The 21,818-nt window shown below is 38.4% G+C and overlaps 1 protein-coding gene across 12 annotated transcripts in view; it reads left to right on the forward strand.

Annotated features, from left to right (window-relative positions):
- The window catches only part of BNC2 (basonuclin zinc finger protein 2), a 333,471-nt gene extending 312,361 nt beyond the window's left edge, over positions 1-21,110 (forward strand). For 9 of the 12 annotated variants that reach the window (XM_075079226.1, XM_075079227.1, XM_075079228.1 and 6 more), the window contains one exon: positions 13,946-21,110. In XM_075079226.1, the coding sequence (XP_074935327.1) occupies positions 13,946-14,606 (661 nt within the window). In that variant the 3' untranslated portion in view covers positions 14,607-21,110. Of the gene's footprint in view, positions 1-5,620; positions 5,665-11,617; positions 11,649-13,945 lie in introns of all 12 variants that reach the window. The other 3 variants (XR_012658054.1, XM_075079236.1, XM_075079237.1) reach the window with 3 other exon arrangements.
- The last annotated feature ends 708 nt before the right edge of the window (positions 21,111-21,818 follow it).

Below are 21,818 nucleotides of genomic sequence, written 5' to 3' on the forward strand. Positions count from 1 at the left end.
ATTGCTTTTTAATAAGAAAGGTCTTGGCTAGTGGACCCAAATAGATTGATTAATAATTACAGGGAACATTTTGCTGTAGCCACTGATCTGTGCAGCACTGGCCTGAAGGTGGGTTTACAACAAGCAGGTGAGACAGAAGTGTTTTGCCCTGGAATATGTCTTAGTAAAAAGACGTTAATCAGAAATATTTGGCAATCTGTATGCCTGGGGAAAAGAAAACCCAAAACCCAACCTCTCTAAGTCTGGGACACCTTTTCATGGTTATACAAGTTGCTAGTGGTGAGGCATTATGACAGGGACTAACAGCAAATTTGTAAAGTAGAGCCTATAATTGCGGGAGTACACTGTGCAGTTAGAAACACGTAAGGGGAAAGATAACTAGACCGCTGACTACTTATCTAAGGGTGATCCTGAAGGAAGAGATGCAGAGTTATCAATGGGAGTTAAATACTTGACAGTGTGAAGGAGAGACTGTGTACTGTATAGACGCTGCAAGTGCACTGAAAGACCCTGTGCGTGGCTTTTTGCTACCCCTTAATCCTGACCTGCGTTACTCACAGTCTTCTGTCCTTTGCCTCTCTTCAGGAAAGATGGCCAGCTGTGCCACACATCACGTACCAGTATTTATGATATTATGCTGTAGTTGCTACAGTAAAAACGAGTCATTCACGTCCAGCAGGTACACATAAAGTGTTCCCAATCGCACTAAAGATACCTCAGGTGGTCTGTCAGGACCTGAGGCAACACAGGAGTATCTCAGGTGTGGTACCACTTATGCTCTTCACATATTGACCTTTTAATAGCAAACACTGGATATTTCCTGACAGAAGTTTTGAGACCACCACTGCTAAAGAAAATCTAAGGCTTTTAGTAGTGCTTCCTACTTCCCAGCAACATCTTTTAAATGAGCAGTTTGCCTTGTGCTAAGTAAGCTTTTATTTTTGTTTTAATTAGAGCTCATTTCACTTTTAAGCTTACACTAAAAAGCATTGCTGAAAAATATCTGTCTAAGAAATAATTTAACATTTTTGCCATAAGGCACCTGCAAGCTTCACATAAATGGACCTGGAAGAGAAATGAAAGAGTTTTAGGTTTGCCAAAAATGTACACTGTCATAAAAAAGAAGGGATTGCAGGACTTTCTTGGCATTGTGTACAAATATGAAGTGGTTAATTTTGTATGGGGTAGAGCGGGGGCAGACAAAGAAAGGATGGGATTGTAATAAGAAGATATTTTTTGCTGTCACTTTGTTTTTGCTTTTTTTTGGAAGAGAAAAGGGGAAAAAAAAACCCTAAGCTGTGTGTCCATGTCAAACTATATGAGTCTGAAACATAAGCAGTAAATTATAAGTTTTATAAGTTATTTCCAATATTACTGATTTTGATTCTAGTGCTTACAAACTTTATTGCTTATTTTATTAACTAGGGAAAAGAGTTGCCTGCTTCCAGTTCAATACATTTTTTTCCTTTCTCTCTCTCTTCCTCCCTTTCTCTCCCTCTCTCTCTCATTTTCTTTGTTATGCCAAAATAAAAAAGCAATTACACTTCAGCCACTTAAAACTGATAATACAAACAGGACATAGTTAATTTTGCTGCCCATAAATCTTACATCGTACTTTGTGTTTAACGCACAAAATGTGGCAATAAAAATAGCCCAAACATGTATATATGTGTGTCTATGGATGCATGTACTGAAAGACCTATATATAGCTGCATTGGTAGATAAAGATCTAAAAATATAATATATAGAAAAAGAACTTGGATTCCCACCCAGAAAAGGTAAATGAGCCCTTGTTTCAGGAAGATGCATGCAGATGATATATTATGCAAGACTGAGAGTCAAGATTTCATGAGGGGAGGAGGCAGGCCCTGGAAGGAAGGATAACAGATCTTGCAATGGACATCTCTCAGGTCTGATAGCCAGATAGGGGAGCTACACTAATTCTGCAGCCTTTTTAGTCTGTTCTGTCACAGAAGGGGCACCGCTGGGTCAGTCAGCTCACTAGTAATTGTGTTTTACAGACTTCTAAAGCAATTGGCTCAGTCAGTCCCAATTCAATAAAAGCGGAGAGCGAGAGTGAGAGCACTTTTGTTCTATTTTTTACTTGAAATTATTTCATTCAGCAGTCTGTCTTTTTTATTACCAGGATTTGACATTAGCACTCCAAGCTATATTAGCATCCATTTCAGCAGTTCAGTAATGGTATTAAAAAAACACTTAACTTCAACGGTGAATGGTTGTATGACAGTACCATAAAAATCCACATTAAAAAAAAACTTATGTATTTGTCCCTGCAAATTATTTTTCACTTGTTTAACCACTTCAAAACTACACTCTCTTGACTGGTGTTTGCAACAGCTCTAGCAGCAGGGGAGGCTTGTAAAGGAACTGAGAAGCAACTGCAGCAGCAATGGCATAAAGGGAAAAATAAGACACTTGAAGAAAAATGTAATGGGAACATGCAAGCACATATACATGCACAAGAAAGATGTCTCATTTTGGGTGGGTGCCTGTCATTCATCAAATGAAGTAAGATTTTAAACTCAAATAACTCACAGCAAAATCTTTGGCATCTTCTACATTTCTGGGATTTAATTTTGAACCCAGCACTCTCCAAGCTTGGGATGGCAGCCTAACTATCTTGGCACTGCAGCACACTCATAAATGACTGCATTAGGTTCTAAATTTTGATTAAACATTCTGTAATTAATCAATGGTAGACATGAAGCAGTTGGCAAGGTCCAGAGCTGCAAAATGTTTAAGACATAAAACATTACAAAGTAATTAGAATGTGCTCCTTCAAGAGAAGGATTGCCTTCAATAAAGAGGTAAATGATAGCATCGTGTTTATTGTGGACGTAGGCAGCCAGTGCAATATGATAAACTGCAGGAGATACACATATCAGTAATCATCCACATTATTAGTGTCATTAATCATAATTCTAAAAATATGACAGCAGCAGCCAACTTTTTGACCAATTTTGCCTCTGCCTGTTGGCCTTTATAACTTCACTAATAGACTGCAGAGCTCCTGTGCGTGGCAGTTTGCATTGAGAATGGAAGGTTAATTATATTTGAGCTGCTGATTCCTTCTCTCCTCGGAAAAGACTGAGCACTTTGACAATCCCAGGAGCTCACTGCTGTTAAACCAGTAAAAGTACTTTATTGAAATTTTCTTTGTTGGTCAGGAATGAGTAGATGTTTCAAATGAGATATAAGCGCCAGGCTGGGACGGCTGCTAATGTTTCTTCCAAAATAATCCTTGGACAGCAAACTGAACTCATACTTCCCTTAGATATCTTTGCACAGTCTCTTGTGGATGGGTAAAAATTTGAGAATTTAATAACCGCTGACAATAGTACGTATGGAAGAATCTCAGAGGAATGAAATTACTGAGGAGTTGGGCCGTCAGTGAAGGGAGGTTATAGGATAATCAGCTATCAGTTGACCTGAAAGGGGTACTTATTTAGTAATGTAAAATTACTAATGGAGGAACCCTGCTGAAGTGCCACATTGTGTTTGGTTTTATAGTTCTTCTGGTATTATATAAATAAAACCAGCATTTTTAGACAAACAAAGCAGTGGGAATGAGAATCACCATTGCATTGTGACCAAAAGAAATGGTTTACATATTTGCCGTGGAACCTGAAATCGTACAAAACTGTCTCTGGATCTGAGGGTTTATTATGAATTTGAACTTCTAATGCAATCAGTAGAGTCTATGAACCTTCTGAGAAAACCATGAGATAATGTGTTGCTGTGCATCAATATCTGGGAGAAAAGAATGGGTTTCAAAGCAGAATTGGGGGAAGCTAGCTGTTCTGACTGAATTTTATCCCTTTGCATTTACTGAAACCTGAAACTTAGTAAAATTGATGAGTGGGATGCTGAACTGAAGGGACTGTTTGCATTAACTCTGGCAAAATTGTCACATTTTGCATGACTGTGGTAACAGTAAAATAAAATGAAGGATGAAAACTTCTGATTACAAACATGGATCGTGTAATAGTTAGATGATTTAGGTTTGAAAACAAATGTTAATTCAGACAGTTTGCCAACAGATTCTACCTTGGATGTTACTTCTTAAGGGGAAACACACCTTATGTGAAGGACCAGCAAAATACTTCAACACACAGGAGATGTATGACTGCTGTGCAAGCCCTTGTGTGAATTGCCTGCACAGGGATAAATTTTTATATAGACCATGTGTAGATTGTAGAAACAGCTTATGGCAGTTGGACTGTTTGTCAATGGTGCTGAGCACCTGTAATACCCATCAGAAGACTTTGCTGTACATATGATGACCCCCTCGTGCACGTAATGTTGCTACACTGAGTTAGTTCACTTAGGAAATATTCTGTCAGATAAATCTTTTTATTCTAAACTTTCTTAACCAGTCCAAATATTAGACAAGAGTGCTGGCTATTTTGTAATGAGTCTGTTTTGCTTCCAGGCAGCTAGTAAAGTGAGAGGTTGAAGTGTTGCAACACAATTTTGATCGTTTCTGAGTAACTTTGGCTAGTATGCCAGTGGTTGTGCTTTTTGTTTCTAATATCTTTTGATCTTTAATGGACAACAATAGTAAAATATTAAGAGTGCGACATGACCTCGATGCTTCTGAGCACATACAGCTGTTGTGAAAGTGTAATTCTGTTCACACCGTAAGGACCGTCTCACTAAACACCTCAACAGGTATGTACTGAATTATTGGGCCTTTCAAGAATCCTGAACCTGTCAGATTTTACATTAAAAATTATTTGGTAGCAAACATTGCCATCAGATATCAGTTCCACATTTAACCTGAGTATTTGCTCACACAGTCAGCTATCCTGCCTCCTGAAATGCCATCTCGGCATTATCATTTTTTATGCATTCCACAGCGATGACAAATTGTTTTCTTACTCTAACTGTGGATTAAGTATGCAAAAGGCATGTTTGCCACTGCCAACAAACCAATAATTCTCACTAACATCTTCAGAGTTACAACATTTACAAAGTTGCAAAGTGGAGTAAACAAACCATCTGTTTGGCTTTACCATATATGTCATGCTCTCTTATTAGCATATTACAATTCATTTAGTAAACAAATTTGGTGATTTCGTTCATGTCAAAGTTAGAGGGAGCTTGAAGATGATTAACATTCCTGGGACAGGCACATTAATACATTGCTTCCTCTGCAAAGTTAAATGGCTTCTCAGGAGAATCACCCCTTGTTGACAAGATGAGACTGTGAATTTTGTTTGCCTGCCACATTAGGGGCCGTAAGGGGATGGGAAGCTCTGAGAAAGAGGAGCAGTGTAGGCAGCATAATTCACTGCGAATTGAAAAAAGAAGTCTAATTCTGATAAATGGTCGACCCCAATACATCCTACCTGTTATTACAACAGGCGTGCCATATCTGTGCAGTAAATTAGTTAAACCCCTAAAGAGTTTGATGGGAGCTTATCTTCAAGTGAATAATTTGAGTGTAGAGGGAGCTGTCTTCGTGACCAGTGTGAGTGATTTGTTTCATATTGAAAGAGATTGAAATGACTGGGCTCCACATCTTTAATTTGCAAGAACTTGCTTGTCCTTTATTTCCTGCATTTAATAAGCACTGTTTTTTTACTTTTTTTAATAGGTGCTGAACTGTATTTTACCTTTTGGATTTTCTTCCTATGAAAGGTTAATATTTTTCAGATTCTATGCAATTTAAAGCCTCAAAACCTGATGTTATTACCCAAACTGTTCATGTAGAAATGCCATGATTTCACTGGGTAGTATAGTTTGTCTTCACTCATTGTTCTAAAGTCTAGCTCCTATCCTTACTTTTCCGCTTACATTTAAAGACATGCTAAACATGATCAAATACATGGAAGCACTAGTGCACAGACTGAAACCTTGGCCCTGTTCAGATAAATGTGAATTTTATAATTTAGGTCAGATCAGTATTTCAAACCTTTATTATCTTTGCTTAGATTTATGGATTTCTTTTTAATTGGGGAAAAAAACCCCAACCTGTATCAAAGGCTGCTGAGAGAGTTGCAAAATTAGAACAGTAACTGAGAAAATAGTTTCTTTAACAGCTTCCATTACTAATTAAATTCCAAGAACAGTTTTATTGTTTATTCTCTTAAGTAAATGGGGGAAATTATTGCTGCTTCCTTCTAGAAAAATATCAGAATTAAGGTCATATCTTTTCTCCTAAATATGTACACTGTTATATTTAGCCAGAGTCTTACTTTCTGGTTCTTTGATTTTAGCTGCATGAAACTCAGCACTTTCAGTCTGCAGAGATTCTGAGAAAGCATAAAATTCTGGGTTTACTATCTGTTATGTTCACAAATTCTAAGCCTTCCTGTGAGTTTCAGGCTTAAATAAGCAGGAAAGGAACATGAAGTTGAGGTAAGACCACTATACTTTGCTGTATTAGCAAATTGTGTTAGTGATTAAAATAATGTGACAATTCTAAACAAACCATAAATCTTAAATGACAGCCCTTGAGGTGAAGAGAAACAAAGATAACTTTGCTTTAACATTTCATTGTAGGTGAAAACGTAGGCTGAATACTGAGCTGAAAATAGGTGTGGAAAAAGTCTCGTGGGAGGAATAATGGACGTTTCATTGCTTACGGTATTTGAAACCAGATTGACAGAGCTTAGTTTTAAACTAAGTAAAGCAGGCAGATAGCTTGATTGGGGCCTGTACAACCTGAGCGGTTACTTCCATATCCAGCTTTAATAAGGGGTTTGCCAATCTGTACATAAACCACCAGACAAATGTGTTCTGGCCTTTTATTTTGTAACAAAATCTTCTTCAAACTGCTGAAGATTGTGTGGTTTCAGGTTTCATAACCCAACATTAGCTTCTGTCTTCTTAAAACCAAGTAAATTTACTATTACTTGGAAAGAACAGGATTTAATAGAAAAGAATTTAATGTTGACTTTCAATGCATTAAGTCTCCAAATATAATTTTATTGTATTACTTAATACTGGGATCACTTATTGTATCTTAAAGCAAAGCTGCCCAAAGACCTATGGCCCGTTGTGGTGACCTCCTGTCTGTGACTTCTTTACAGTGTTAGAATGATAAGGCTGAGTGGTGTTACTTTGGCAAATCATATATTTGCCAGAAAATGCATTTTCAGAGCATTTGAAGTATAAGAGATTGGCATATTTTTTTACTTGGAAATACAGGAAGAGGATGTGGTGGGATACAGCTGGAAATTAATTTTAGAATTTTGATGAACAATACAGTGTTTGACCAGTTTCGGTGAGATTTTCATCAGGGAACTTTGTTGCTTACAGTCAGCCAAGAAGGAGCAAGGGGCCAATAGCTAGGACATTTAACTGGGACATCAGTTGGCTTGGCCTTTCTGTCTGCATCAGGGACTGGAAAATGGGTTTCCTTAGTCCATAACTGACTGCCCTAACGATTACACTGGTGTTTCATTCTCTCTCTATTTTTCTCTCATCCCCTTAATATTTAAGTGTAATCATATTCTTCTCTTGCTAAAAAATTAAGAAAATTATGCTTTATGTTTAATTTTCAACAGCCTGCCCTGCCCTGAACTGTGAACAACATATTCAACCCAATGTTTCATGCAGTTGGGTTTGTGCTCTGTATAATGCTTGAATTTAAATGAATAGAGTACTCTTTATCATCCAAATTCCCTAACTCTGCTGTGCGCATCAGAGATGAGATTTGGCCTAGTGCAGATAGGACTGCAGCCATGGGTGCATCCAGAGTTGACCTTGAGTCATGCATAGATTTCATACCAATTTCTATGCCAGGACAAGTTCTACTCTGATAAATTCCTCCTCACTCACTTCAAAAAGAAATAAAAAGGCTGACTAAATAAAAATAAACTAAAATAAAGCGGCCATTACATTTTTCTTTCCAACAAATGGATAGTAAATTAACAAAATCAGATTCATTGACAAGTGTAGAAAGAAACGGCTGAAGAGAACCCAGTCTGGATTTATGAGCTGTGTAAATGGCATGTACGTTTAATTGACCATATTTCCTAGGCTTATAATTCCCTTTGTTCTGTTGATGCATAGTGCATCTCTCACTAGAGGAACTTGCTAGTAGTAGGTGGGGTGGAACTGACAATGAATTCTAATTATGGAAGAATACTTCCATGAACTTCATAAGGGAAGGAAAATACTACCACTGGTGGGAGCTGCTTTGGTTTCTGTAGCACTCTGCATTGTGCTGCTGCTGAAATGCCTGTCTGAAAGGGCAGTGGTGAATTGGGAGGTGAGATACCCTTGCCACTTTGCCACAACCACAGATTTCACGTGTACCATCATTATCATCCTTATAGCATCATGGATCCATTCTTGAGATCATTTAATTCAGAAGGCTGAATTCACTCTGGTGAGGACTTTCCACACACTTCTGCCCACCGTATGTCTAATTGATGAATAGTAACTTGAAAGAAGAACGTTAATTATGTGGAAAAATCAAGTATTCTGGGCCTCCTAAAATAAACCAGACTTTGCTAAAACTTTCTTGCCACAACAAGCTACATCTCAAAACATCTTGGAAAAATACTCTCCTCGTTTTTAAGGGTACATGACATATACCACAGAGCTAAACAGATGTTTGGGCTTTCTTTGGCATACAGAGTATTTTAGATTCTCAGAACTAAGCCTCTTCACCATCCCGTGTTGCCCAGGATAGGAGAGATAGGGTAACTGGAGCTTAGTGTGATATGCCTTTAGTTAAGCTCTTTTGACCTCATATTTCTGCCTGGAAGACTTCATTCACCAGTTGTCTTTATGCAACATTTGAATCAAATGACATTTTGGTAGTTGATGTACAAATAAGGAGTCTAAGAAGTCTGGAGTCATTCAAAGGATTTTATTAGGTCAAATATTTGATGTTTTCTATATTAATATATACCTCTGCCTTTCAATTAGGTTATTCATGTTTTTTTCTCTGTAGATACAGCAGCAACTGTAGCACAAAGAACACCTGAGATGGCCTTAAATTAGCTGGCTCAGGTATGAGGAATAATGGAGCCGTGGCAAGCTGAAGCTCAGCTGGTTTTGGCGTATCTTGCTTTGTGATTTTCTGCCTGTTTGGTGGCAGTGTTCATGAACTGGCATAAATCACTCTGCCCAAACTGTGCTTCGGCTTACTCAGGGAAGATTGTTTACATGTACCTTGGACAGTATTCAGAGGAGGCAGGGGCAGCGTCATTGTAATCATGTCAGGGAAGAGAACAGCTGAAGCAGGAAACCACAGGTGCCATGGAGAGGAGCAGATGAACAGATGACAAGGTGGCTAGCATTGGCTGAGAGCTGGTACAGGACTTGCTAGAATTTGGGAGTGACAAAGCAAGGGAGAAAAAGTTGCATTAGAGTGGAATACTTCATTTTGGTATGGAGAAGGGGGTCTGGGAACTACTGGAGCAATTTAAGATGGCTAACTGAGTACATTTTCCAAGGAAAAATAGCAAAGAAGATCAGCATTGGATGAGACAAGCAAAGAAATAGTTAAGGTTACTGAGACAAAAGGTAGTATGGGCTTGGCCAATATTTGTAATGCTACTTTTTTCTTCTTGTGTCTCTCTGGCTGCTGTTTGCAGCTACTAGGTCAGAGTACAGGTTGTCTGCCACACACTCTTCTGCCTTTCCAGCTGAATAATAGTCTTTATAGCTTCACAGAAAATCATGCTTCATTTCTGCCCCTAAACTCAACTCCATTCTATTTGGCAATTGCCAGTACTTGCGTTTTCCCAGAACATCTCCCTTTTTAAAATTCCTGGTCTGTACTGCCTCTCTTTCTAGTCTGCCTTTATCCATACTCTTCTTTCTTAATTCAATTTTTTTGCTGATGGAGCCATTATTTGTAGCCATCCTTACATACAGGGGCATGTTCCTCCTACACAGAACTCCCTTGTCATCTTTTCCCAAAGAAACCTTGGGAATGGTACTGTCAGCCCTGAGAAATGCATTCTTTATGCAGGGCACTGTTCAAGCAGCACCCTGCATGGGGTACTCAGTCTGTGCCTCAGGGTGCAATGCTACATTTAGTTGTGTAGCAGATGGGACCAAGGTGCAGGGTCAGGCTCCGAGCGCTCTAGACTGGGGTGTGTATGAAAACATACGTTTCCTTCTCTTCTATCCCAATGATTGTTCAGCTACTGAGAATGTGTTTTGCTAGTACCTTCAGCACATCATATTCTTAATTCTGACAAGGGTTTAGCCTCTCTGACTTTGGTTTTGTCATAAGATTTCAAAACTTCATTGTCCCAATAAATGAACTTTTGCTCAGGATTTGTTCCTCTCATCCCTACCAGAATGGTTTTGCATATAATATTTAGGGAGAGTATTAAAGACAGGTGAAATAGATTAAGAAATGAATGTGAAAGAATCAATTCTTTTGAACTGTGGTTGCATAATGGAAATCGACTGCTATGAATGAACCTACGTTCAAAAGTTATGAACAGCAGAGCTAATGCACTGCCATGAGTTCATCTTTATTATTGCATTACACCTGAATCAATTGATAAAGTAGCTTTTTTTTAAGGCTAGGAATGGCACTTAATTGAATAAAAGTCAATGTAATTATATTAGGAGAATCCAACAGTACTGCTGACAGCGGAAAAGGGACACTACTGAGCAGAGTGCCAGAACTGGTCCGCACATTTCTGCACATCGTTTGCCTGACAGATATTATGGACTGGTACATACTTTAACTAGATTACTGATTGCCACTGCTGTAAGTGAGAATTGAATAAGGGAGGCATCTCGTCTTATCAGAGCATCAGCAGGGTTTGCATCCTTAGTGGTCTTTCTCAGAATGGCCTCTGTCCATCTGGGGCTCGGTGGCCCCTCTTTAACATGGTAATTTATTCTTATCTCTTCATTCAGTGAATGCTGAAGTTATTTTCAGTGCATGCCTGGCTATTTTTCTCAGCAGCAAACCAAGGAAATAGTAAGCACAAATGTGTGGAAACAACAGTTACAGTTATCCTGACTAGTCTACGCTGCAACAAATTCCCATACCAGGGAAGTGAGGAGAGGAGAGAGAAGGAGAAATCCTAAGAAGTAAACACGTAAGCACTTTATGAGAGGTTCACAGTTAGAATTATTGTGATAAGCACAAATGTGCTTTCATGGTCATTTAATAACACTCGTCAGTGTGGACAGGCCTTCACAGTAAGCTTTTCCTGTACTGCACTTAGAATCTTCATGTGGAGTTGCACGTCATCTGACACCAGGAAGGCAAGGGACTGTCAGGACTAGTGTTTATCATTCATGTATGTGCACACTGCATGCATCTGTTCAGAACTCATTTGTGGATGGTAGTGGGGATGCTGTGAATATGCTTTGATTAATTTGCTTTATGTTTTTTGTATTGCGTGGTTGAGTCAGTATCCATCAGAACAACAGTATAAGTGAGATTACAGCTGTCAAAAAACAGTTTCACAGTCAAGACTTTTTTAAAAGTCTGTATTTTATTGGTTTCAGATATTTTCTTTTGTCTTTTTTTTTTTTTTTTAAACCAGATATGTCTGGATTGGAATGTGAATTTGTTCTCTCTCTCTCTCCTCCCCCTCCCCCTTTCTTTCTCTTTTCTCCTCTCTTCTCTCTCTCTCTCTCTTTTGTGATCTCAATTTAGCAAAAGATTAGAAAGCTGATCTTATCACAAGGTAAGCTCAGCCTTCCTAAGTGCAGTGTGGGGATATGCATAATTACACTTCCGCTCCTCAAAAAAGCAATGGTGCTATACTTGCTTGTGTGAAAGGAGTATTTCCCGTGTGGGAGAAAAACAAGGAATACTCTCCACTTTTTTCTGCCCTTGCCCATACCTCTCAACTGTCTCTCATTAGGAGACAAATTTTCCATTCTAGACCCCCCCTTACTGGAATAATTGCATCCCAAGCAGACACAATTCAATGAAACTGCAGTTCAGTATCAGTTTTATGTCAGAGAACAGTTACCTGCGTTTGCAGGTGAGTGGAAGGATCGCTTCTATTGCTGTTTTCTTTATTTATTCCCATAAGTTATGTGCAACAGGTAGAAGAATCACAAAGTAAGTGACAGAAAATTACAGAAATTAACTCCACACCAATTTAATATTTGTACATTTGTATTTTCTTTATTTCTCTGCATTGTATTGCTGTACTATGTTTGGCATGTCAGCTGGTTGAGAGGTATGTTTCAAAGGGTTTCTTAAAACAAAAGCTTCCAATAAGGAAATATTGCTAATAGCTATTGTTCCCCTTCTCCCTTTTTTGTTACTCTAGGACCTGAATATCTGTAAAATATTTTATCATTGTTATGTCTTCCCATGCCAATTTTATACCTAGTGCTTTTTTTCAAATTAAAGTATTCCTATGTTAAAACTCTCTCTTTCTCTCTCTCTCTTCCCGCCCTCCCCTTCTTTCTTTTCCCTCCTACATTTGGGCTCTGAACTGCAATTTATAATGGGCAGACAGACTGGTGAGTCTGCATGTTGTAAATTGCGGGTTTGGGTCCTTAGCTTGCAAAGAATGTTATGCAGTAGAACTTCGCTAATTCTTTTTTTACTGACTTGAAAATCCAGTCACCCTCTAAAAAACTGAATAAATATTTGTCATTTCCTCAGCAATGGTGCACATTCTGAATACTGAACCCTAAAGTTTTCTAATACTGAAAACTTTATACTGATTCTTATTATTAAGCACTTCAACAAAATGAGCATGTTCTGTGTTCAGAGGTCTTTGATGTCTGTCATGTTTGTTGGTTGCATTGTTACTCCAGAAAATGCAGTTTTTCAAAGAGGGTTTCCTGACACTACTGCAAATCAGTGAGGTTCTACTGCAATAGATGAATAAAGCCAATGTCAAAAGTGGAGAGTAGAATGCAGTATTTAAAATAATAGGCTGTTCTACACAGTTACTAACCCAAAGGCTTACATTGTTTGCAAATGTAGAGCTTTATTTCTTGAGAAAAAAGGCCCAGATTCTGTAAAATACTTGAGAATATCTTAACTTGTGGCTCTTGGGATCTGGTGCTAAAACCACTGACATCAGTGACAGCTTTTCCAGTCTCTCTTGAGCACCCACAGTGGCTTCAGCACATATCTAAACCAAAGCCCATGCTTAAGTGTTTTGATTGATTTGGGACAAAATTCTCATTGCTATTAGTAAGATTTTTTAACTGGAAATTACACTGCTTGTGTCAGTCAGCACTGCATCGGACACAGTACTGGGAAAGAGTACAGGGAGGAGTGGCAGTGCCCTCCCAGAAGGATGGAACCAGTGACTTTGGCTAAGATTTTCAGAAACTTACATGTAGATTTCAGAGACTTGTCCTCCTAAACCCTTCAAGTCTTCTCCATCTTGGTTTGGCCTGATTCTGAATCCCTTTATACCAGAATTAAATTATCAAAATCAGAACCTCTGATTATGTATTATTCAGTTACCTTTATTTTTTTCTTCTCCTATATTTCACTTACACAGTTATGTGAGTACATATACATATAAAAATACATTTATATGTACGTATGTATAAATATATAAGGATAAGTATGTAGAGACAGACGTAGATACAAAAACATACAGATATTCCATATATAAATAATATTTTCTCTTGAAGCAAGGCTTTTAGGAAGGCCAGCAGGGATTCAGGAACCAAGAAGAGCATTTTGCATTTTCTGCTAGTGCAATTTATTATTTTGTAAATATCAGATAAAAGGGCTGTAGTTGCTGCTGGGCCCTAGTGTTGAGCAGTAGCTGGAAAGAAAAACAACACATGGGGGGGTTAATTTGCTTGTTTTGGTTTGGTTTTATGTCACAATTGGTTCACTTATATCAAGACTGAATTCTCCAAGAAACGTGGATAGGGGTTATTTTTATGATAAATTATTGATAAATCAGAATTTGGATTTGTTGCTTGATGACTGTAGATTTAATCAAAAATACTGTACATTTTTCCTTTTCTCCCTTCCCTCTTCCTTTCCCAGACACAGTGCTAACATAAACCTGCACCGTAAACTGTTGACCAAAGAACTGGATGACATGGGCCTGGACACCTCACAGCCTTCTCTTAGTAAGGACCTCCGTGATGAATTTTTGGTGAAGATATATGGCGCTCAGCATCAGATGGGGCTCGACATAAGGGAAGATACCTCCTCACCTGCTGGTACTGAGGATTCCCATATGAATGGGTACGGCAGGGGTATGTCGGAAGACTATATGGTCCTAGACCTGAGCACCACCTCCAGCATCCAGTCCAGCAGCAGTATCCACTCCTCAAGAGAATCTGATGCAGGAAGCGATGAGGGCATTCTTCTGGACGACGTCGATGGGGCAAGTGACAGCGGGGAATCTGCCCACAAAGCAGATGCCCCTGCCTTAGGTGCAGGTATAGGCACCGATGTCCCAGGATCCCTCATGTTCAGCAGTGTTTCGGTGAGCAACGGTGGGATAATGTGTAACATTTGCCACAAAATGTACAGCAACAAGGGAACCCTCAGAGTGCACTATAAAACAGTGCACTTGCGAGAGATGCACAAATGCAAAGTCCCTGGGTGCAACATGATGTTCTCCTCTGTCCGTAGCCGAAACCGGCACAGTCAGAACCCCAATCTGCATAAAAACATTCCCTTCACTTCTGTAGATTAGGTCAAGGATGGACACAGCATATTGCCAGCTCTCAGAGAGGGCCCACCACATCTGAACTGCCATATACAGTCTCCCTTGATATATATATATATATAAAAATATACATATATATATAATCTTTTTCTTTTCTTTTTTAACAAAAGAAAGAAACACCAGGTGCTTTTTCCCCTTTGTTGGTTGTTGGTTTATTTTTTTCCTTTTTTTTGGGATAGAAACAAAAAGGTGAGATCTTTAATTTGGGGGGAGAGACCCATGATGAAAAAAGCAAACAAAAATAAAAAACAAAACCACAGAAAACTTGCAGTTGTCCCTAGTTCTGTTAGAATGTTCTTGGTCATCTCTAAAGAGACGATTTGTTCTACCCATGACTTTTGCCTGAAAAAAAAGAACAAAAAAAAAAAAAAATTGCAAACAAACAAAAAGAGAAAAAAACCCGATCTACTTAGTTGTCTTTTTGTCTTCTAAGCATTGGGGATAACGTTCTACTAAGCATGGCTGTTACACTTGTATATATATATTGAGCCTTGACAGGCCTATGATGTAAAACAATTGTATTGATGGTGGTTTAACTCTTTCTTTTTTTTTTTTTGCTTAATTTTTACAGTTACATTCAGCTGTTAGATAAGCAGGAAAAATAGTTTGCTGGCTAGTTCTACTCATTTATGTTAGCTTTAATGCACATTTTTAAAAGAACCACGGTCTTGTTTTAACTACCTGCTAGATATAAGTAATACAGAGGTGCTGGCATGCTTTACAGTACCTGATCTGATACAGTTTTTTTGTCTGTACTATTACATAAATCCAGTCATGCACTTTTTCGTACACTACAAGGGGATGTGTAATAATATCCATGCTTTTTTTTTCTTAAACTATTGCCATATTTTCAGTAAGTGTCTTTAAAAAAATACACTTAGATAAAAGTGGTCTGGTCAGTATGAGGGCATGAATGCCAAACAAAGAGTATTAGTGTTTAGTGTTAATACAAAAGTGCCAACTTTGCACACGTTTTGAAAAAAGAAAATGTAGTTATTCACCATAACCACAGTTGTAGTTTTTGGACTACAGAAAAAAAATACTGGGGAGGGAAAAGGAGTGGAGTGAAATACAGAATTCTTGGTGCTTTTTTCAAGTGCCAACTATTACTAGAAACAATAGTGTATCCTTATTCCTTATACACTACATTACATAAAAGAAAAAAACCCAGAATTGTGTCATGTGAATCAATTGAAACTTTTTTTTTTGTCAAACATGCATAATATTTGGGGATATAATGCTGATACTACTTGTCACAGAACAAAGATGAATATAATTTTGTGTGCTTCTTACTATGGCCTGGATTTTTTGTGGTGTTTAAAAAAAAAAAAAAGGAACAGGGAAATAATGTTAACTATGTTATTCTGTAAAGTTGTCTTTTTTTGCAATGGAAAGTGCTGTAGTATGATTAAGGCATGTTTTGTAGAAGCAATCAAAAGAAATTAATGGCAGAAGCACTCAGAAGCTCTGAAAACATATGCTGGACTTTTTATTGGGTAACTTTCCCTTTGGATGAAATTAGAGGCCAGAAAAAAAGGATCTCTAATTGTGTTAATGTTTTGTGTTTCACCCACACGGTTTGTAAGAAAGTAACAAAAGTGCAGGAAAGATAACAAGCAAGAGAGCGAGCATGAACAGGAGAGGGAGAAGGAGCAAAGAGCTGAGAAAGGCAGAGAGAAAGAGAGGCTGTCCTCTGAATCTTTTTTGTTTCTGGTGTTTAAACATGTTGCTTGAGCTGGTAAACCACACTGGCAGCCTGAGTTACCACAACATACTGACTGAGTGATGGTATTTAGTTAAGTTCAGTCTACAGCCAAAACCATTAGGGTGTGTGTTGTAGACTCTTTTCTTTACAAAAACAATAACAAAAATAAACAAACAATCAAAAAACCCAAGGGATATTTCAGCGTATAATGAAATATTCCTTCAGTGAGAATGTGTTCCTTTTCTGTATTTACTGACCCAGAACATTATTCTTCTTAGACAAGAGTCAGAAATGCTCCATTGTTTCAGCTTGTCATTGTTTTGATTTGCTGTGCATTTTGATTATTCTTAACTTTATGTCCACTTGAGTACTTAACTCCTGTTATGTTTTCTGGAGGAAACTCTTAATATGGATTTCCTCTTTTTTTAGTGCCCTTTATGCATTTCAGTATTCTTGTTTCCAGAAGTAGGAATCAATAGCTTATAAATCAGTATTTCCAGTTGTAGAAAATAAAAGAAAAATCTTTCTAAATGAATTCTCACTACGTTCCTATGGGTTACAAGCCTCTCATAATTCCTTTATTCTGTACACTGATGAAGCCCTGAAAACATTTGTGGATCCCACAGAAACTGTAAGGAAAATTTACCTTCTGGTTTAACAAAAAAACCCACAACTTTATAGCTAAAAGCTAAGCAGTTTCACTGACTTTTTTTTCTTTCATCTTTTTTTATTTTTCCTCAAAGTCTCAACTACTTTGCCTTGTTAAATATAGTGGAGAGATGTGCTTCACTTTGTTTTATGTTGTGCAAGCTCAGTGTGTTTGTGAGAAAGGGAAATTAGAACAGTAAAGGTGCATTATTCTAAAACACATGGATCTTTGTAGTGTTATCTGTACTGCATTACCATCCCTCCTCCCAAGGTATTAGGAACAAGCAAGATGGAAAGTCTAAAAAACAAAACAACAAAAATTGAATTATATCTACAGAAAGAAAACCCCACTGTTTTGTAGTATGTACGGTATAAATAAATATCATTTTTAATGAAAAACACATTTGAGGTATATAAATAATTCCTCACTGAATGAATCACTGTTCTGCATTCTCATTTCTCTCTGTTTCTGTTAGAGGTCAAATGGTTTTGGTAAACTTGTTTGGAAACTTAAACATCATCAGTAGATAAATTCAGGACATGAATTACATTGAAAAAAAGATCTGTTTATTACACAAAATGAAACAGGACGTTCTAAAAAGTAAAAAAAGCAGGGACAAACCTCCAGAAACTGTTAGAAGCCCTGCAATCCTGCTTTTATGGTATCCTGAACTTCATTCAGATTTTGCATAAGCTGTGTAGGAGATACCGTCTCCGTCTTGTGGACAGAATATTACTCACTGTTGTTTCCAGGCAAATCAAGTGGTTTCTTCAGTGCTAGTGATACTAATCTCAGAACAGTCTTTGTTTTAGAAGGGCACAAACACTTATATTGAATTCAATGGCATTTCCCTCCCTTCTACTTACCGTGCATCTCTGTGAGAAACGGTATTTATCAGAATTGTTCCTGTGGTGGAATTTGTATCATCTGAAGTTATCTGAAAAATCCTTAAAAAGGCTGTATGGTAGAAGTTTGATTTTACTGCCAGAAAGTATCGTTACTGGGTGATCTCAGCAGTGACCCAGCCTGCAAGAAGCATAACAACCAAACATCTCGTGTCCAGCACAGGGCGTGGCTGTTATGGTGTGATGGCAAAAGAAGTGTCGTGCAGTTGCTTATGCCATCACAAACCTGTGGCTATCCTTTCAGTCTCCAAACCTGCCAGTCTAAACTTTTTACAAGAATTAGACCAACTTTGAGGAAGAGACTCCTCATTTTAGATGGAGTTTGTTCCTTCTTTTTTCGTTCTTACAGTTATTGTGATCACTCTTTCCACATTGTTTCACTGTTTATTCCAGGTGGTTGTATTTTTCTGTAAATATCAAAAAAGCTTTGCCTACTTTTAGGAAATAACTCTTCATACTGAACCTCCTTTAGAAACCGAACTACGTGTCTGGAGGTTGTTAAGCATTTTTCTTTGGTTGGGGGGGCATGTCAGGAAAGCATGTGATACTGGTTAATCACCAGCTATCTTTTAAAAACCTGTATGAAACAATTTGGAAGGAAAACAGTACAGTCAAAGCTCAAGAACAGGAACCAGGATCTGAGTTTTAATACCACTGGTGGCCCGTTCTCACTGTTCAGTCTTGGACAGATCACATCACTTACCCGTCTGAGTTTCAATATGTTAAAATATGGCTAATCCTGGTATGGTCTTCCCCATAAGGGTGCTTCTGTGAGGACTAATTAGCTAGAGTTAGTGAAGAGCTAATTTAAGTCATAAATATTTCTACACACCTTACAATATTTAGTCAATTTTTTCTGAGCTGTACCTCAACCAGGTACATTTTGTTATGGCTGAGATTTTAACTTTGCCTCTTAAACTGCAGCTGGCACCGTGGTGACACTGTAGTTATGCACACAAAGCATAAGCACTCTGTCACTAAGTCACAACTTGATTTGATGAAATGTGGAAGGTATAGATTAAAAAGCCAATTAGTACTTACACACTGCTCTTAAAGATCTCTCAAAGGCTTTTCATGACTAAGCACATAAAATTTATATGTTTCCTAGGGATTTGTAGATACTTTACACAGCAAAAAGTGGACCATATTTGCCGTGAGTAAACTTCAGTGTATTTCCTTCCTTCCTTCCTTCCTTCCTTCCTTCCTTCCTTCCTTCCTTCCTTCCTTCCTTCCTTCCTTCCTTCCTTCCTTCCTTCCTTCCTTCCTTCCTCCCTCCCTCCCTCCCTCCCTCCCTTCCTTCCTTCCTTCCTTCCTTCCTTCCTTCCTTCCTTCCTTCCTTCCTTCCTTCCTCCCTCCCTCCCTCCCTCCCTTCAGCTGTGGAAATGAAATTGTACTTTCTCTGCCTGCTCCAGAAGTCTGTAAGTTTTCCATCACCTGTTCCCATTCTATCCCCAAAAAAGGAGCTGTTTAGGAAAAAGAGTAGAGTCAGGTTCTAAAAAGTTGATGATTTGTAAATAAACTGATCTTTCCTCTCTATCTACATAAGGCAGGAGCCAGAACCCCTGGAGAAGCCAAAGGCAATAAAAGCTTAGCTAATGAGGGCGATAGTACTTTGGGAGGAATTGGGGCTTGGTACCGTGACATCACTATTCCTGCCAAAAAGACAATTATCACAGTCTTTACCAAGGCAGGCATGCCACCTATACTTCAGCTGGAAAAGGAACATGTATAAATTTATGTATGTTCAGTAAATAGCTGCCAGGGGAGTCAGCACCTCTGTTGATCTGGTCCAGTAAAGCTGATGGGAACTGGAACTGGAGGGATCCACTTGAGTTTTCCCTGAGTTTTAGTCTTCTCAATTAACACAGTTAAAATCTGGCATAGCTAATTATATGGAGTAGGAATGTGCCTAAACAACACAACAAAGAGCTGTGTGGGTATCTGGAAATCTCAGAAAGATAAGATTCAGGGTCTGATTGGTTTCAAAGATAGGATCCATTTACAAGACCAGAGATTTAGTTCTGAAAATTTTTCCTTCAATGCATATGATATTTTAATATCAAAGTGCTTGGTTTGGACCCACTTTTCACAGTCGTTAGGGATGTCAGCTGCCATCAGAAAACAGGACACCTTTTCAGAAACATATTTGTACTCAAATTCTGCAGGATATTTTCACAGCATCATTGGTGGCAGGAGAAAGAATAAGAAAGGGAAATTGTTTGATCTAGGAGCGCACGCATGCTCCTTTAAATTTTTTGTGCCAGTTACATGAACAGAACTATTATTCCTTTTGTCCCCAGAATGTTTTTGTCACTTTTCTTTGGGTTGTGTTAGCAGAATTACTCTTTTTTATTTCAAAAGAGAAGCAAAGTTGTTTGTACTAAGGGCAAGGAGGCAGCAGGAGTTCGCTGTGGGGAAAAGGTGAGTGGCAGACACATGATGGCAGCTGGTATATGTCAGTTCCTTCTTAGGGCTGTTTTTTTTTCTTGTGTCACTACTTTGCTGCTATAGTAACTCAACAAAACAGTGACTGTAGTGCTACTTTACTAGATAAGCATCAGCATACCCTGCTGTCGCCACATGATGAGTTGGGCTTTTTTTTCTCCCTCCTGTAGGGACATAAAAGGAACTCTTTTCCATACCCATTTTTACTTTATGAAGAGAGCAACATCATATGATGGACTGAACCTTTCACCCACATGTTCGCCCAAGTACATGTCTGTTCCAGTCCCCTGGTTCCTGTCTCTTGCCTAGCAGCATTATCACTGCCTTTAAAATGGCCTCTAATAGAGTGAAGCAGCAGCTTTTTAAAATGAGTAATATTATCTTCAGTCTTGTTAACCAATCTTATGTGGCTTATTTTCTCTGGTCAAGACATGGTATTCAATGACAGCTTTGATTTTTTGATCAAGATATTGATCATGTATATCCTGATACTGTTGCTGTTATGTTTGGCACTGGCACTGAAATGAAAACAGTTCTGGACCACAAAAGGGTTAACAAATGGACATGTTTTTGACAAGTCCTTTGACTTTTGCCAGTATTACTGTTCATTATGATGACACTGTATTTTTTCAAACAGCAGCTGTAGTTGTCATAAAACTATTTTCTCATTCCTCTCCTTTAAAGTGTGATGTTGTAAATTCATGTGACCTTTCCTGCAAAGAATAAATATTTCTTTTTTTTATATAAGATCTCAAGACAAGGGTTTGTAACAAATAGTGGCCCATTACAAAGCGGGGAAAAAAAAAAAAAAACTGAGCTGAGCAGAAGGAGGCTTCAGTTCAATTTCACCTCATATCTTTCTAATAACTTACTTGTCACTTTATTACCTTCCAGTAATGTGAATGCTGCTGACAAGACTGTCACACTAACAGCAGACAACACCCTCTCTTCCTTAGCCCCAGCTCTCCTGGCTACTTATTGCACTGGCCCTGAAGGGACACAAACTAATAGTGTGCTTTCAAGTTCAGCACTTGGCCATCAAATATAAAAGGATGCGTAATTGCCTGTTTATCCCCTGGAAAGAAGAAATTGAGTATAAGAACCAGGCTTTACCTCCTCGTTCCTTGACACACACACACGTGCATGCACACACACATCTGCAGTGAGTGAAGGGAAGTCCCATCTGGAATGCTTCAATTTGTCTTTGGGAAGCCCAAGGCTGCCACTGGCTGCTCTATCAAGCTATCAGGCAGACAGTAACAAGATGGCTTCTTAACAAAAGGTCAGCTGAGAAATACTGTCTGTGATGGCACTTTTGTCTGCTTATGTAGCAACTAATTGCTTTGCATTGGCATAAGCCATACTGTGCCTGCTAGAAACAGTTGTGTGAATTTGCTACAGGTCTTGCTGCGTAGGTTTCATAGCAAACAGGATACACAGTCTTTTCTTTTTCTGGTTTAGCCCATCCCTTGGCA

The sequence above is a fragment of the Phalacrocorax aristotelis genome, chromosome Z, assembly GCF_949628215.1.
Source record: "Phalacrocorax aristotelis chromosome Z, bGulAri2.1, whole genome shotgun sequence".
NCBI classification, from domain to species: Eukaryota; Metazoa; Chordata; class Aves; order Suliformes; family Phalacrocoracidae; genus Phalacrocorax; species Phalacrocorax aristotelis.